The sequence below is a fragment of the Schistocerca americana genome, chromosome 3 (genome assembly GCF_021461395.2).
Source record: "Schistocerca americana isolate TAMUIC-IGC-003095 chromosome 3, iqSchAmer2.1, whole genome shotgun sequence".
In the NCBI taxonomy this organism is placed as follows: domain Eukaryota; kingdom Metazoa; phylum Arthropoda; class Insecta; order Orthoptera; family Acrididae; genus Schistocerca; species Schistocerca americana.
The window spans coordinates 518,513,762-518,532,239 of NC_060121.1; the positions used below are offsets into that span (position 1 = coordinate 518,513,762).

At 41.8% G+C, this 18,478-nt stretch overlaps 1 protein-coding gene across 1 annotated transcript in view; it reads right to left on the minus strand.

The window, feature by feature from the left end:
• LOC124606990 (serine/threonine-protein kinase 32A) overlaps positions 1 to 18,478 on the minus strand; it is a 591,434-nt gene that overhangs the window by 241,442 nt on the left and 331,514 nt on the right. The window contains exon 3 of the mRNA XM_047139129.1: positions 12,966 to 13,131. Within this exon, the coding sequence (XP_046995085.1) occupies positions 12,966 to 13,131 (166 nt within the window). The remainder of the gene's footprint in view (positions 1 to 12,965; positions 13,132 to 18,478) is intronic.

Below are 18,478 nucleotides of genomic sequence, written 5' to 3' on the forward strand. Positions count from 1 at the left end.
AGTCATGTGCAGTTACTACGATGGAACTCCACTGCTCCACTGTGGCAAGCAATGCTCGATCGGTTGTGATAATACACACGGTGTTCCGAAACTATTCGTCTTTAGTTATTTTACACGTAGTCCCCGAATATCTATTGCTTGGAACGATTTACACAGAAAGCAGTTTAGCATGCTAATCGCAGCAGCGGCATTCACAGGAACTGCTCGAAAGCGCGACCATTGGCTCGTATGCACGCAGTACATCGTCGGACCACTGATTTTACTGCCCGTTTGAAGATTCCCGGCATGTGCGCAATCGCACCAGAAGCGACGGCGCTTCTGGCGACGAGGCCTTCTTCTGTTCCCATAACGGTTTCATGTACCAACTACTTCATATGCCCCGCAGAGGAAAAAATCCAGACACGTGAGGTCAGACTATCTGAGAGGCCAGGCCACAATGTCCTCCATCGATTTAACAAGGTGGCTCTCAGATGATTCCTCATAGCGATGCTGAAATGGACTGGCGCACTGTCGTGCTGGATGTACGTCCTCTGTCTAACATCCATAGGTAAATCCTAAAGCAGTTCCGGCAACATTAAGTTCCACGAATATTGAAAATATCCATTCGTTGAGGAGGAACGGAACATTGTATGCTCCAGTCTTCCTGTCACCGAGAATGCTGGCCCACACATCAACACCAAATCGTTGTTGATGAGGACTATGTCGAGTACATCGTGGATTCACATATGCCCAAACACGCCAACTGTGGATTTTGAAAGAGCTTTCACGAGTAAACGAACTCTGATCGGTGTATAGAACCTCATCTGGAAATCAAGGGCGCAGGGCAATTCGTTATAAAAACCATTGTACTAAGTGCTCTCTGTTGTAAAACTCGTTGCGCTAACTGCACGCGTTGGGGAAAATCTATAAGTACTGCTATGCGCTGGTGGTGGAAAGATCGAATCTGCTGGTCACGTAAAACATTCCACACAAGGCTATGTTCGACGCCAAGGATGTGTGTCGTGTACTTGTAGATGGAGTGCCTTCAACATGTCGCAGAATCTCGTCTTCCATTCCGGGAGTTCACACTGTTCGAGCCGGCCGCTGTGGCCGAGAGGTTGTAGACCCTTCGGTCCGGAACCGAGCTGCTGCTACGGTCGCAGGTTCGAATCCTGCCTCGGGCATGGATGTGTGTGATGGCCTTACGTTAGTTAGGTTTAAGTAGTCCTAAGTTCTAGGGGACTGATGACCTCAGATGTTAAGTCCCATAGTGCTTAGAGCCATTCGAACCACACTATTTGACTCTGACCTGTATCATGCATACTTGAACGGAAAGAGCCTGTTTATGTAGTAGGCGATGCAGACGACCGAATGTTAGGTGTTGCGAAAATCGTCGGTTGGGAAAGCGCTGTCGTCTCTCTTGCACTGGATCTCGTCCCTTTCCATTAAACAGACGCATATACCAGATGCCTTTCAGCCCTGTGGTTCAAATGGCTCTGAGCACTATGGGACTTAACTTCTGAGGTCATCAGTACCCTAGAACATAGAACTACTTAAACCTAACTAACCTAATGACATCACACACGTCCATGCCCGAGGCAGGATTCGAAACTGCGACCGTAGCAGTCCCGCGGTTCCGGACTGCAGCGCCTAGAACCGCACGGCCACAGCGGCCGACTTTCAGCCCTTTCATAACACGTAAAACGCTCCATGTTCACTGTTGTCACAAGGCGGCCATGACTGCGAATGAATCTCTGTGTTTCCAAGAGGACCTCAGAGCCAACCACCCGTACACAGAGCAATTTTGATATGACAGTACACGTTGCCAGTCAGCGACTTCGGCTGCGCCACTAACAAAATGTTTCCTAACATTACAAGATGACTTCAGAGGCCATATGTTCCTGATGGAAATATATTTATTTTGATTTTCTGTACCTCCAGTATCAATCTGAGCAAATAGTTTCCCAACACGCACTACCCACGAGCGTGACAGCCGCGCTCGTTACAGGGTTGAAGCCTGCCCACATTCAGTTAGTTCCTCGACATCTCCTCAGAATTCCGTGTTGTTCTTATACGAACTGCGCCCGGAAAATGGACGAGATATCTTTCTGCTTCACTCTGCGTTTTCCTTGGTGCAAATTCTTCAACAATTTTAAAAAGTAAACATATTTTATAATTTTCCTTTTCTAGAATGGACACTTCGATTAATTACTCATTCTAAAGTGAGACATTTATCAGCTAAACACCAGGTGAGATGGTAATGGGGCAGTTTTCGACTGCTGGAGACGGGATTTCTAGTTCCACTTTGTACCTTACAACCAACAGAACTCTCCAGGAAACAGTTATGAGAACCAAGGGATGGAAACAATTTTTAATTTATTTCTGAGAAATTTGTTCCAGAAAAAATATGAAAACCTAGTGCACATGAAATGACACTTGTTTACGCGAACACAGAGTGAATTCCGTCGCTTCTTCGACGTTTTTGTTGTTGTTGCTATTGTCGTTGTTGTTGTAGTCTTCCGTCCGAAGACTGATTTGATGCAGCTCTCCATGCTACTCTATCCTGTGTGAGCCCCTCCATCTCAGAACAATTACGCAACCTACATCCATCTGAATCTGCTTACTGTGATCATCTTTTGGTCTTCCTTCTCGATTCATAGCCCCCAAAAGTTCCTCCAATAGTAAGTTGGTGATCCCTTGATGTCTCAGAATGTGTCCTGTCAACCGATCCCTTCTTTATGGTCAAATTGTGCCACAAATTCCTTGTCTACCCAATTCTAATCAGTACCTCCTCATTAGTTATGTGATCTAGCCATCTAATCTCTAACATTCCACTGCAGCACCACATTTCTAAGGCTTCTACTGCTGCCCAAACAGCAGAAACCATCTACTGATTTAGTGTTTCGTTTCCTAATCTAACTTCCTTAGCGCCACCTAATTTAATTCGACTACATTCCATTACCACTGTTTGCACTTGTTGATGTTCATCTTACATCCTCCTTTCAAGGTAATCTCCATTCCGTTCAATTGCTCATCCAAGTACTTTCCTACCTCTGACAGAATTACAATGTCATCGGGAAACCTCAGAGTTTCTGTATCTTTTCCCTGGTCCTACTCCTAATTTTTTTAGTTACCTTTATTGTTTGTTCATTGTACGGGTTGAATAACATCGAATGTAGGCTACAGCACTGTTTCATTCCCTTGTTAACCACAGCTTCCCTTTCATTCCCCTCGACTCTTCCTGCAGTCTGGTTTCTGTACAAGTTGTACATACATTTCGATCCCTGTATTTTACGCCTGCTACCTTTAGAACTTGAAAGAGATTATTCCAGTCAACATGTCAATAACTTTCACTAAGTCTACAAATTCTGTGAACGTAGGTTTGTCTTTCCTTAACGTATCTTCTAAAATAAGTCGTAGGGCCACTTACCTCACTTTTCCCTACATTTCTCGGAATCCAACCTCATCTTTCCCCAGGTCGGCGTCTATCAGCTTTTTCCATTCTTCTGTAAAGAATTCCTGTTAATATTTTGCAACCATGACTTATTAAACTGTTAGTTCGGTAATTGTAACACATGTCAGCACTCGGAGGAGGAGGGAGGAGGAGATTAGTGTTTAACGTCCCGTCGACAACGAGGTCATTAGAGACGGAGCGCAAGCTCGGGTGAGGGAAGGATGCGGAAGGAAATCGGCCGTGCCCTTTCAAAGGAATCAGCACTCGCTTTCTTTAGAATTGGAATTATTACATTCCTCTTGAAGTCTGTGGGTATCTCGCCTGTCTCATACATCTTGTAGACCAGATGGAAGAACTTTGTCGATATAAGACTATTATTGCTGTCGAAACTGATTATAGTATTAATGTTGACAAGTCTAATATTATTAATGTGCCCACGTCGAGGATGTTTTGTTGAATGTATCGCGCGCAGACACTTGTTGGTGGCCCAGTATTGAAATCTGCAGTAATTTGGAGGAAGGTTGAACTTGTGTCACGTTGAACGATTCTCTTCACTCGTCGTTGGTTCCGTTCTGACATCACCTTTTTCCGGCCGTAGAGATATCGAAGATGTCGGAGATTTGATGTTTTACTGGATTCCTAATATTCACGGTACACTCGTCAAATGGTCGTACGGGAAAATCCCCACCTCATCGCTACCTCGGAGATGCCGTGACCCATCGCTCGTGCGCCGACTGTAAGATCACGTTCAAACTCACTTAAATCTTGATAACCTGCCATTGTATCAGCAGTAACTGATCTAACAATTGCGCCAGACACTTTTTGTATTACATTGGCGTTGCCGACCACAGCGCCGTATTCTACCTGTGTTTGAGTTTCTATGCATGTACTAGTTGTTGTTGTGTTTTTTTTTTTTTTTTTTTTTTTTGCGCTTCAGTGTAGATCTGCGACGGCAAGCATGATGTCCTTCTTGCGAAGCAATCAACTGAAGAAGAGAGTCTATCTTCCGAGGCTACAGAAGCATGTCGGACATTTGAATAAGTTTGAATGATATCCCAACATTCATCAAAATCCTTAGAACTGCTGTAACCCTAACAGTACCAAGGCATTTTCCATAACGTGTAACACCAACGAAGGATCGAGTTCTTTATGCCCAACACATAAAGATTAAAAAAGAAGCAAATTTCGCTAGTTGTTGTTAACTCTAATTGGAAATGAGCGTGTGGCATTGCTGACCAGGAGGGGAAGTTCGGATTATTGCAGTCGACGCCACATTGGGCGACTCGCATGCCGGTGATGACGATGAAATGATGATGATGAGGACAATAGAACATCCAGTCCACGAGCGGAGAAAATCTCCAACCCGGCCGATAATCGAACCCGTTTCCGCTTGCATGAGAGGTAAGCACGGTACCACCCAGCTAAACAGGCGGACTAACTTTCATTAACAATATACTTCTCAAATAGGTGCTGATGTACCAGATGTAGAAGTATGAAACCGGAATTTGGTTGCAATAATGACACGTCTCTTGTTTGAAACTGATAAACAATATTTTACTCAAAATAACCTCTATTGCTATTTATACATTTTTCCCGCCTCTCCGCCGGGCTATAAATGCTATGTAAAAAGACAGTTCTTCTTTTAAAACGAACCAGTCAGCGAGCCATTTTCGTACATTTCCATACGAATTGAAACGTTGTTCAGCGAGAGGAGGTCCCAGTGACGCAAATAGATGATAATCTGACGGAGGCAAGTCTGGAGAATAAGCCACATGCCCTAGTATTTCCCAACTGAAAGCCTACATCGTTTCCCTGAACCGTTTTGTAAGTGTTACGGGGCATTATCCTGGAGCAATACGACTTTGCGTTGCCTTTTTCTATATTCCTGTCGTTTTTCGCGTAATGCTCGATTTAAATCAATCATTTTCTGTTGGTACCGATCAGTGTTAACGGTTTCACCAGGTTTCAGCAGCTCGTAATAGATCACATCCTTCTGATCCCACCAAACAGAGAGCATTGTCTTGTTTCCAAAGTGATTTCGTCTTGCAGTGGATGTCGATGGTTTGCCTGGATTCAACCATGATTTACGACGCATAGGATTCTCAAAATATATCCCTTTTTTATCACCTGTCACTATTCGATGGAAAAACGAATTTCTTTTGTATCTGGCGAGCAGCATTTCACAAGTGGTCTTTCCATATGCTTGATGCCTATGCTTCAGTTCATGGGGAACTCATTTTCCAACTTTCTGCACCTTTCTCATAGCTTTCAGCCGAAGTGAAACGGCTTTCCGCGTCGCATTCAATTGTTCCGCAAGTTCCTTTTGCGTTTGAGTATCATCTTCATCCTATAAAGCCTGCAATTCGTTGTCTTCGAACTTTTTTCGGTGTTGTCCTGCGATTGTCGTTTCTCACGTCAAAATCACCACTTTTGAATTCTTTGAACCACCGGAAACATTGTGTTTTCCCAAGAGCATGATCGCCAAAAGCTTCGACAAGCGTTCGATGCGATTCTATAGCAGTTTTCTGCAAGTGATAACAGAAAACTAATGCTGTCCGGAAATCGTAGTTCGTAGGCACAAAACTTGACTTGTTTATTGGTTTTAAACAGATACAGATGTATGGAACTGTGTCTATTGTGTGCTGACATTGGTCGACAGCCGTTACAGGAAGTAGATGCCGCTGCAGACACGGTCTCACGGGCCCTATACTGACGGCTAGCACCATCTGCAGGGAAATTTTGGTTTCATACTTCTACATCTGGTATAAGTAGGTCCATAACGTGGCAATTTCTTCCAGCACAATCTTAGCAATGCCAACACATTATCCGTAATGTGCACACCGAGCGGAGGGATACTTCATTACTGCCACAAAAATTAAAAAAAAACATAAATTTCATTGACTATCGCTGACTTTTATTCACAACATACTTTTTAAAGATGTATATATTCATATGAAGGGTCCTGAACCTGATACTATAAATATGACAATTGTTGTGAACCTGATAATATGAATATGAGGATTGTTGTGAAAAGTCACGATCACTACTAAGAATTAGATTTTACTGAAAAATTTAAAACAACTGCCGAATCTGGTGTAAGATCACATTAAAGATAATAAACAATTTTTCAATATTTTCAACTATATTACGAGGGTTAATGAGTAAATGCAGTTTGAGTTGCCGATAAAAAAGACATTTTAATCACGCTTTACTTTGTCCCACCTTTAGTTCTCTTACGCCAATTTATTCGTTCAGTTTGTGTCTCTTACGAAGGCTATACTACGGAGTCGCTCTCGCGTATGCACATATGTGAGGTGCTGTTTTGGGTCCCAGTTCAACTCTCAGCAATTCTCATGGCTGTGCCAAACAGTGTTCTTTTCACTTGCTCAATATTAGCTATACAAGTCCTGTCTGCTGTGTTAAGTTCTTGTACTTCGTTCATTAAGTTGTATCTGCACATAACAGATTTTCCTCTTAAAATATGTAATTTTCTTCGGCGCTGATTTAAAAAGTATTTCCGACCCTGAAATGCTCCATTAACCAACAATTTGTGTTGTTACTCAAAACAAAAATGAACGCTTTCTACAAGTAGTGTTCGATCATTTCTTGTACTAAATGAAAATACTGGGGTTTGAAGCGCAAATGCTTGTGGAACTCTCATTACACTCACGTTTCTGGAACCGCCATATAGCTTCATGTAGTCACGTGTGGCTTTTGTGAGCAACAGACAAGAGCATGTTCCCGGTCTCTCCACATTGTTTCGAGTTGTCTAAATGTCACTTGATTTTCGCATTTCCGTTCGCTCAGCCACCAAGTTTATCCAAACTGTTTATACGACGCGCGAACTGAATTGTCACAATGCAGCCTCTTATCGAGTTTGGCACAATATGCGCATCGCACAACTACTGTGTTGACTCGCCCGAATGAAATTCCGATGCAGCTTTCAGCGAAGCCATGTCGTGTAGAGGTACGATACAAACTGCAGCCAAACAGTGAAGCAACAGAGTTCTATCATTCTTTCCTTCTTTTTTCCTTATAATTATGAACTGAATTCTCAACAAAGTTACGTGACTTATTATTGTAGCTGATACTAAACAAGTCGCGGTATTAAGTTACTTTTTCGATTTAAATTTTTCTGTGACGTGCCCATCACATAACAGTTCTTAACTAAACTTAAACTGCAGCGAACATGATCATGAATTTAGATGATACTTAAAGTGTTTATCCATTAATGCGAACATAGTATCTGTGATTTTGGATTCACCCATTATCGTGTCCTTGCAATACTTATCCAGAACCGTCTTAGAAACGAATAGAAATTATTACTGAATTTATGACATAACTGTTATTCTACGGCATTCTCATTGGGTCAGACAGCAGACTCTCCGTAACGAGAACTTAATGCGCTTCAGTATTGATTTTAACTAACACTAACAAATTCACATGATTGCAGATGTGATTTTCAGGTTTTCCATGAACCTTCGCTTCCGCTCATATATCCACTTTCTGTATAACGATTTCTTTGGCCCAGTGTAATTTCATACCGCCACACATCTACATGATAATTATTTTTTCGGCTATGATTTATCGTACAGCTCATAAAAATTTCTGTATTTTGCAACTGAATGTTTTATTTATGTTAATCACACATGTCTCACTTATTAATACTAGACTTCTTCAGTGGTCTGAACTGCAAAACAGAAATATTTATTTCTGCATATGTTGTATAGAGAGCGTTCTCTTTCTTGTGTTGTTATGGCATAAGATTGCCATGTCTGTATCCCAGTGTGTTGCTGACTTTCTTTTATTAGATGTTCTTGATACATTAATTCGTCAGTGCCTTATAAGTTCTTTGTAACTGATATTAAAATTTCTTGCCGACATCCCACTATACAGGGGGTTATAGCTATTGCATGTTAATGCCCCATACTCTCCCATACGAATCAGTTAGCTCTGCAACGTGTGTAAGGATTCATTAAACTGGTCTTCTGAGCGTGTGGCTTGGTCCAAACTGACAACTTAAGTCTACACTGAGTGATGGGTCAAGGAACAGTAACCCACACCTTATGCTAATTGGGTTACTTTTGAAGAAAACTGGGATACCTGATACTATTTTTGATATGAAAACGCTATCACTTCAAACGACCCATCAGTACTATCGTTACTACTACTATATGCTTCAAGACAGGCACTGGCTAAACTTCAAAGACATATTCCACATAGTTAGAAGAAGTCTGCCAACCCATTAATTACGCGTTAGGATTCGTTTTCTACAGTTATTCACTGTAAGTCAATCGTGGAAAGCAGGAGGGAATAGAAAATGAAAATAGTTCTTACAGAAAATTTTTAAATTGCCTTCCGCTTGCATTGACATGTGTCAATCCGCCGCATTGGATTCCAGGCGCACTGATCTATCCCTGGAATATTCCGTGTGGATTTTCAGCCCTTCACAATACGAACACGAAGATTTCCTGCACCTTGTACGCAGAGGGGGGGGGGGTGGGGGGGGGGGGGTTAGGTCGTTTGGGGCATGAGACCAAACAGCGAGGCCATCGCTCGCTCTCATTGGATTAGGGAAGGACGAGGAAGGATGTCGGCCGTGCCCTTACAAAGGAACCATCCCAGCATTTACCTGGAGCGATTTAGGGAAATCACGGAAAACCTAAAACAGGGTAGCTGGACGCGGGATTGAACCGTCGTCCTCCCGAATGCGAGTCCAGTGGGCTAAGAAGCTTAGAACACTTATACTGCTCACATTACTGGACTGAAAATAAAATAATCCCGTCGGCTCCTCTTAAACAGACTTGTTTCAGCAGCTAAACTTTCCATGGCTTCTATCTATGTACGTAAAACCCGTGTTCCTGAGTAATGAACATATTTCTGCACAACGTAACTGACTTTAAATCTTTCTGTAGTTATCTTTATTACAGACTAGCTCCATCACGCATTTTACCCTAGGTTAAATTATCCTTTGTTAAAAAACTACCCTCATGTATTTGTTTCAGTTTTCTAGTAGTTCATCTTCTCCTTTCACCTCTCGCTGCCCATTCCCTCCACCCCGCACTCTCTCTCGATCTCTTCCTTCCCCCTCCCTCTGTCCGTGGTTTCTTACCCCCTCGCCCCTCCCCACTGTCCATCTCGCTGTTCATCTCTTTCTCCTTCCTGCTCCTGTCCGTCTCCTCTCTTTCCTTTTTCAGTCCATTTCTTCTTCCTTTCCTTCTCTGTCCATTTCTGCCTCCCCTTCTCTGTCCATTTCTTCCTCTCTTCTCCCAGTCCGTCTGCTCCTTCTCCCTCTCTATCTGTCCATCTTCTCCTCCGTCCTTCCCCCCCACGTTACCACCTCCACCCCAAAATGAGGCTGGGTGTTCTTGCTCCAACAGTTTTTTTTCCTGATAGTAATTAATATGTATACCAAATTTGACTGAAATCGTTCCAGATTTGTAGGTTGAGATTTTTATCTGTGGCTTTATTTGCATATGCACATGTCAAATATATTTTATATGCATTTTCCATATTTCACACATATTTGTTGTGCACATGCTCGTATTTCGCGTACGCCTCTAGCGAATTTCGCCCTGCAATTTCATTTCCATGCAGCTCAATGTTAATGATGTGTCCCCTGAACTTTGTGTCGTACAATTATATAATTTTGGTGGTACTTTCTGTGGTGTAGGTAGTTACTGTCTGCGAAATGTGTAACGAGTACAGTTTGTAGTAAGGAAATAATAAATTAATACGTCATGTTTCATGCGGCAGTTCTCAGCATGAACGGCAAAAATATAGTAAGCGATAACCTTTTTCACTTTCATAATTATGTGGAGAGTTGTCAGCAAGAGAAAGTTTCATAAAGGTTCAATGCCATGTGTAAAGTTTATTGAATGTTACAATGTGCTCTCATTCATAAATATTGGATTAATAAAGTGTGGGTATTCACGAGTTGTGAGCTACTCTCCTTTTTTTATCACCCCTTTGACAGATAGGTACACACATTTTGGCATGCATAATTACATGTGAAACGCAAACTGCAGAAAGGCAGCTATTCTGAAATTTATAAATTTCCATTTTTTGATGGTTATGATTCTGAGTGGATCAATGCATTGTTTACCACAAAAAGGAATCCTGTTTCCACGATAAGACGTCAGTTTTCTGTTAACAGCTGTTGGCGAACTAATTCGGGGCATGTTGGTAGGAGAAGGAAAGTGGATGACGATGTTGAATTCATAAAAAAAATTCTCAGAAAACAGTAACAAGTTTTCCATTGTTCAAATGAGGATAGATTCTTTATCAACTAAACCCAGGGAGCCTAAATTATGCTCTGCTGAAGCGATGTTTCTTATGGTAAAGTCGTTTATAGACACCCGAAAGAGTTTATCACTATATGAAGATGCCACGAGATGACCTTTGGAGCTGAAAATCCACATAGTGCGACATTAATACTGCTGGTTCGATGAAGGACATTTTTATGCTGAGACAAGCTCTACAACCTTTGAAACTGTCATTAAAGAAAGGCCATATATCTGTTCTGCTTATAAATAACAACAAAAGCCATCTAGAAATTTTTCCTCTACATCTCTCAAGACACGATACAATTTAGAAATTCTGTCACCTCACCACTGACAACAACGGCATCTAGTGAGGTAGATGGAGATAACTGAGTAATGCAAACAAGAAAAATGTCAAATATTATTCAGAAACACGTAATAAACAATTTTTATTATAATGAAAGGTATTTATACGTAGAATTTTATTTCAAAACACGTAACGTAACCCTAGCATGAATTTGAAAATCCCTTTTACTGCAGAAAGGGAACATGTCCAACGCCAACAAAGTGTCTCCCTCTTTCCTTTTATATCATACTTGACTTTTAGCTGTATATAATGAGAGAACATCTACACCAAAAAACCTGAAATACATGGCAGGAGATAAATTGCATTAAACATGTTTATTCAGTTTTTTTGTCTCTACTATTAAAGTAGAAAATGTGGGCTTGTTGCCTTTCCGCAGGAAACGTTTCGTCTAAGATTTGTTTGAGAAAAGAGATTCATGACAAACTCCGTTATGGAACAAATATACTGGGAAGAAGTTTCAACATCAATAGTTGCATGAACGGGGCTTTGAAGGACATGCATGAGTTCACACCACTAATAATTAGTTTTAAGAGCTTTTGTACTCTTAAAATTTTAATTTGTATTCGTGAGTTAGCCCGAAAAATGATCCTCTGTGGCATTATGGAATGAACGTAAGGGAAATGTGTTATCAATTTCTGTTTTTGTATCACCTATCTGTCACAACATCTACATTGAAAATCAAGATTCCCTTTGGCGCTTCAGTAGTTTCGGCAGTATGTTCCTTTGGACTGAATTTTTATCAACTCTACGGGTTTAACGACGAAAACAAACCACAAAGGCGGTGTGAACGTTGTGGAACGAAATAGGCCGTATTCTTTTCAGAGGAACGATCCCTGTTTCTGGATTATCTGTTTAGGATGTCTTGATAGGTTTTTGAGCCACTGTCCTCCGTGATGCAAATGCAGTTTCTGACCATTGCAAAACATGATCTTTTGGATAGGGTGGATAGCAATGTGCGGCTGTTTGCTGATGATGCTGTGCTGTACGGGAAAGTGTCGTCGTTGAGTGACTGTTGGAGGATACAAGATGACTTGTACAGGATTTGTGATTGGTGTAAAGAATGGCAGCTAACTCTAAATATAGATAAATGTAAATTAATGCAGATGAATAGGAGAAAGAATTCCGTAATGTTTGAATACTCCATTAGTAGTGTAGCGCTTGACACAGTCACGTCGATTAAATATTTGGGCGTAACATTGCAGAACGATATGAAGTGGGACAAGCATGTAATGGCAGTTGTGGGGAAGACGGATAGTCGTCATCGGTTCATTGGTAGAATTTTGGGAAGATGTGGTTCATCTGTAAAGGAGATCGCTTATAAAACACTGATACGACCTATTCTTGAGTACTGCTCGAGCGTTTGGGATACCTATCAGGTCGGATTGAGGGAGGACATAGAAGCAATTCAGAGGCGGGCTGCTAGATTTGTTACTGGTAGGTTTGATCATCACGCGAGTGTTACGGAAATGCTTCAGGAACTCGGATGGGAGTCTCTAGGGAAAAGGAGGCGTTCTTTTCGTGAATCGCTATTGAGGAAATTTAGAGAACCAGCATTTGATGCTGACTGCAGTACAATTCTATTGCCACCAACTTACATTTCGCGGAAAGACCACAAAGATAAGATAAGAGAGATTAGGGCTCGTACAGAGGCATATTGACAGTCATTTTTCCCTCGCTCTGTTTGGGAGTGGAACAGGGAAAGAAGATGCTAGTTGTGGTACGAGGTACCCTCCGCCACGCACCGTATGGTGGATTGTGGAGTATGTATGTAGATGTATATGTAGATGGTAGGAGTGAACTATCGACGTTTCACAAGTTAGTAACATTAAAGGAAAATATTTGGTTTTTGAACACTGGCATGTATTGGTACATTTTAACGTTGGTGGTGAGCTGGCTCGCATACCTTGGAAGGAGAACCAGAGGTTGACAAGGAAGGGATGCTCCAGCGAGGCGAGGATGTCCACCTCTCGCAGCACGTTGCGCAGCGCGTCCCTCTCCACGCAGGCGCTCTTGTTCATGTACTTCATGGCGAACATGCGTTTGCAGTCCTTCTTCTGCACGATGCACACCTGTAGACACAACACCAGTAACACACGTAAGCAAAGCAGAGTTACAGTTGAAGACCGGATCCTCCCCCCCCCCCCCCCCCTTCCCTCCCCCCCCCCCATACACTAGACGCACAAGTCCACGACGCAATGTAGTTACCGAACACCATGATAGCATTTAATCATAAAGCTTATTGTTGACTCACTGCTTCTCATAATAACAACACGTATCTTCACCCACTGCCTGACCATTAATGCTTTCCTTGTGGCCTGGAACAGGAAATTATCAAGATTCCATGCAAGAAGAATATCACAGTACCCTCTACATTCCCATCTGTACTCTTCCGTCACTGTCGAAAGCATTAGAACATACACTATCTGATCAAAAATATCCAGACGTCACGAGAGACCAACGCGCCAGTCTAAAAGGATGAGGAAGTATTGTGTTGTCAGTAGAGCAGCAGTATCAGCAGAATGGATCGGTCAGGAGAGTTCATTAACTTCGAACGTAGAATAATCACTGCATGTCACCTGAGTAACAGAGCCACAGGACATTTCAAAGCCTCTAAAGCAGTCCAAGTGGACTGTTTGTGATGTGATTCTGAAGTGAAAACGCGGAGGAAACAACAAGAGCTAAACCAACGCTAGGCAGAGTTCATGTAGTGACAGATCGATCACTGCGGAGGGTGCCTCTAAGAAATCGCGTGAAATTGGCGGATGGAGTCACGCGTGACATTCAAAGTGCTACCAGCAGTCCAGCTAGCACAGTGACTGGGCGTTCGGAGTTAAAAATAATGGAAAACAGTGATCGAGCGGCTCCTCATTAGTCATTCGTTTCTGTAGTCAGTGAAAAACGAGCCTTGGTGTGATGTAAACAGCTACGCCACTGGACTGGGAACGAATAATTAGGAATGATGAATCACGCTACCCCATGTGGCAATCTAATAGAAGTATTTTGGTTTGGAGACTGGATAAGTTGGAAATGTGCGTATATTTTAATCAGTTACGGAGACTCTTTTACAAAAGAAAAAATGCGTGGTTTAAAGGACCACAAAGATTGCAAGTGTATAAACACTGTATGTCGTTCAGCAGTTTAATCGATATATCCCCTAAAAAAACATACTTTATTCCATCCATCCTTGCCGGCCGCGGTGGTCTCGCGGTTCCAGGCGCGCAGTCCGGAACCGCGCGACTGCTACCGTCGCAGGTTCGAATCCTGCCTCGGGCATGGATGTGTGTGATGTCCTTAGATTAGTTAGGTTTAAGTAGTTCTAAGTTCTATGGGACTGATGACCACAGCTGTTAAGTCCCATAGTGCTCAGAGCCATTTGAACCATTTTTTGAACCATCCATCCTTCCTAAAAATCGTTTATTAGATGTTGGTATAGTTGACTAAGGGTTATTAACGACTATTAGTTTTGAATACAGCAGTATTTTAAGTAATACTTGTCATTGTATGTACTGCCAACAGTAAGGTACGGAGGTGTCGATGTTACGGTATGAGAGCGATTCTCGTGACTAGATTGTGCTCTCCTTACTGTGTTCAACAGAACGCTAAATGAGGAACGATATGAACACATTTTGAAGCATTGTGTACTAGGTACAGTAGAAGAACATCCACATGACGGCGCACACTGTCACATAATGGTTTATGGGCAGTAACATCCTTCGAATGGTGTTGTCTGCCCCTAGTTCTACTTGAACCAGATGGAACAACTTTGGGATGAGTTACAATGTCGACTTCGCGCCGGACGCCATTGCTCTAAAACGCTACATTCTTTGGTTTGAGATCTTGATGCAGAATAGCGCTACTCCTCCAAAGATACCTCACTAAATGTGTCCGACCAGCCTGCCTACTACTTAATTACAAACAAAGTACTATGAGAAACAGTTATAAGGATTTAAATATTAACTGGAAATTACAATGCACTTACAACTATTACACAGTTAATAAAGCAATTAATAAATAAATACCATTAACAAATAATTATAAATAATTTATGAATTAAATTTAATTTGAAATATATATCTATTGTCGCAGTAGATAGTCAAATCATTATGACACACTACCACGTACGCCACTAGAGGAGCGAAAACAAAATGCTACATTCCACGGATAACGTAAAATATCTTCCTGTAATTCGTTTCCTTCATCGAAAGGAGGACAATGGTGGAAGTGTATGGCCACAATGCACTGTCATGTAACACAGTGATTGGTTGGCGTATACTAAGCCAGTGTAGTCAGACAAGTCTTAACGGAGGAGAGCGCAGTGACAGAACATCTTCCTGAGCAGAACTGGGTGTGGCAAGAGAAGTAGAGGCACCAGTGCCGTATGCAGAGTAGAAATGCTATGGCGGCTTCCTTGAAAATACCTTCAAGGTGATCACGTGATAGTACGTGATCCTGGACGTAATGCGTGGCGTTATCAGTGACCTTGAGCTCGTGAAGTCACCACACTTATCAGTGACATCATCAAACAATAATATCGATCAATTAGCAATTGCAAATGGAAATTCCTTACTCCCGCTCCTCTCCTCCCCTTCTCTTCTCGCCCCCTTATCCGCAGACAACAATAGTGCAGTATTAACAATGAAACCAGGCTCAAATTAAATAGTTTACCCCATCTACGATGTTTCTCAATTCCAAAATGCAGTAGTGATGCAAGAAAAGGTGATCTTTGCGTGCAGCAGTTACTAAATATGTAAAGTGCATGCAATCTGATAATATGTACTGTCATTGCATGACGTTTCTTTTGCAACCAGCTTAGGAGCGCAGCAAAGAGTCTACACCACAAGGGCCGGCCGGTGTGGTCGAGCGGTTCTAGGCTCTTCAGTCTGGAACCACGCGACCGCAGCGGTCGCTGGTTCTAATCCTGCCTCGGGCATGGAAGTGTGTAATGTCGTTATGTTTAAGTAGTTCTAAGTCTATGGGACTGATGACCTCCGATGTTAAGTCCCATAGTGCTTAAAGCCATTTGACCCATTCTACACCACAAGAAATAATACAATTGGTGACAAATACTACTTAAAATACTGCAGTATTCAGAACAAAGACTCGCTAAAATCCCGTGATCAACTACACCAACATCTAAAAAAGTACAACTATACTTAAAACACGATTTTTAGGAAAGGATGGATGGAGGTGTTTCATTAGGATATATCGATTAAACTGCAGAACGACAAACAGTGTTTATACACAAACTCACGAGACGACCAAAGACTGTATCAGAGTGATGTAACATATCCAGAGACAATGTCAGGGTCGGTATCTTGAAAATAAATATGTAATTACTTACCATTTATTGTAAGTTATCACGCTGTTGGCAAGCAAATTAAAAATTTTCGCATCTAATTCGTTTTTATCACTTACTGAAATTTATTTAGCTTGCATGTAGCGCTACTGATACTTCCATTAGGTTAAGGAGTACTCGCTTACGAAGAAAGCTCTATTCGCGCACTAGATCTGCATGCTCTCTTGGCCTGTAAACGAAGTATTTTTCCGCTTCTAAAAGTGTCTACATGACTTACTAAAACACACGGACGTTGCATGCTCTACGTTTTTTCAAGATCTCTATTAAAATACGATCTTTCCATGATACACGACAACTGTTCTCTGCCTACTCAGTGGCAACTTTCACTGTCGAACAAGATATGAGACTCCACTCCTTCTTCTATGTTAAATTACCCGTCAAAAGCTAGCTAAAGAAGGGCCCCAACGCTGCAGCAAATAACAGGTCTCCCTCACCTCAATAAGAGGAAACGAGAAGAAGAAGTAATTAGAATCGCAATGATTGGCAGTGGTGAATATTATCTACAGTTTTTAGGCAGCGTTAAAAAATAGACTATCCTGCCTACTGGGATGTGGACGTATATTATAAAAAAGTTTCATGGCTGTTTCTACGTAAACTGCTACGAAATAGCTAGCGGACAAATGTAGGCTTATAGAGGCATGTATAACTGGGTGAAAATTAGATAACACCTACAAAAAAATTAAAGAGAAAATATAATATCAAGACCTCAGACGGAAAACCAGTCCTGAACAAAGATGGGAAAGGTGGAAAGAGTATATAGAGGGTCTGTACAAGGGAAATGTCCTTGAAGGCAATTTTACTGAAATGGTTCAAAATGGCTCTGAGCACTATGGGACTTAACATCTGAGGTCATCAGTCCCCTAGAACTTAGAACTACTTAAACCTAAGTAACCTAAGGACATCACACACATCCATGCCCGAGGCATGATTCGAACCTGCGACCGTAGCGGTCACGCGGTTCCAGACTGAAGCGCCTAGATCCGCTCGGCCACATCGGCCGGCTTACTGAAATGGTAGGGGACGTGGATGAAGATGAGATGGGACATATGATACTGCTAGAAGAATTTGACAGAGCAATGAAATATTTAATTCGAAAAAGGCCGCAGGAGTAGAGGATATTTCCAAAGAAGTACTGATAGTCTTGGGAGAGCCAGCCGTGACAAAACTCTCCCATTTGGTGAGCAAGATGTATGAGACAGGCGAAATAGTCTCAGACTTCAATAACAATGTAATAATACCAGTTCCAAAGGAAGAAAGTTGTGACGGGTGTGGATTTTACCGAAAGATCAGTTTAATAAGTCAAGGTTGCAAAATACTAACAAGAATTCCTTACAGAAGAAAGGAAAAAATGGTAGAAGCCAACCTCGCGAAGAACAGTCTGAATTTCAGAGAAATGTACGAGCGAATGAGGCAATACTGACCCTACGACTTCTCTTAAAAGACAGGTCCAGGAATGGCAAACAAGTTTATTGCATTTGCAGACTTAGGTAAATGTTCTGATAATGATTATTGGAAATTATGAAGGTCGCGTTGTTAGACTACAGAACCGGAAGGCTATTTACAACTTGTACAGAAACGAGAAGGCAGTTATAACAGTCGAGCTGCAGGACAGGGAAGCAGTTGTTGAAAGGGAGTGAGAGAGAATTGTAACCTAGCGCAGATGGTATTAAATTTGTGGCACTGAGCGAGCAGCAAAGGAAACTGCAGAAAAATTGGAGTAGGAATTAATGTCCACGAAAAATAAAAATAAAGAAACCTGAGCTTTACTGATGCCATTGTAATCATCTTATAGACAGCAAAGGACTTGGAAGACCGTTGAAAGGAATGGACAGTGTCTTGAAAGGATGATGTAAGATGAACATCAAAAAATTAAAACAAAGGTAGTGGAATGTCTTCGAATTAAATCCGGTGACGCTGAGGAAATTAGATTAGAAAACGAGACACCTGAGTTAGTAGATAAGTTTTCATATTTCACCAGCAAAGTAACTGATTATAGCCGAAGTAAAGATATAAAATGTAGATTGGCAACGGCAAGAATAGCCTTTCTGAAGAAGAGAAAT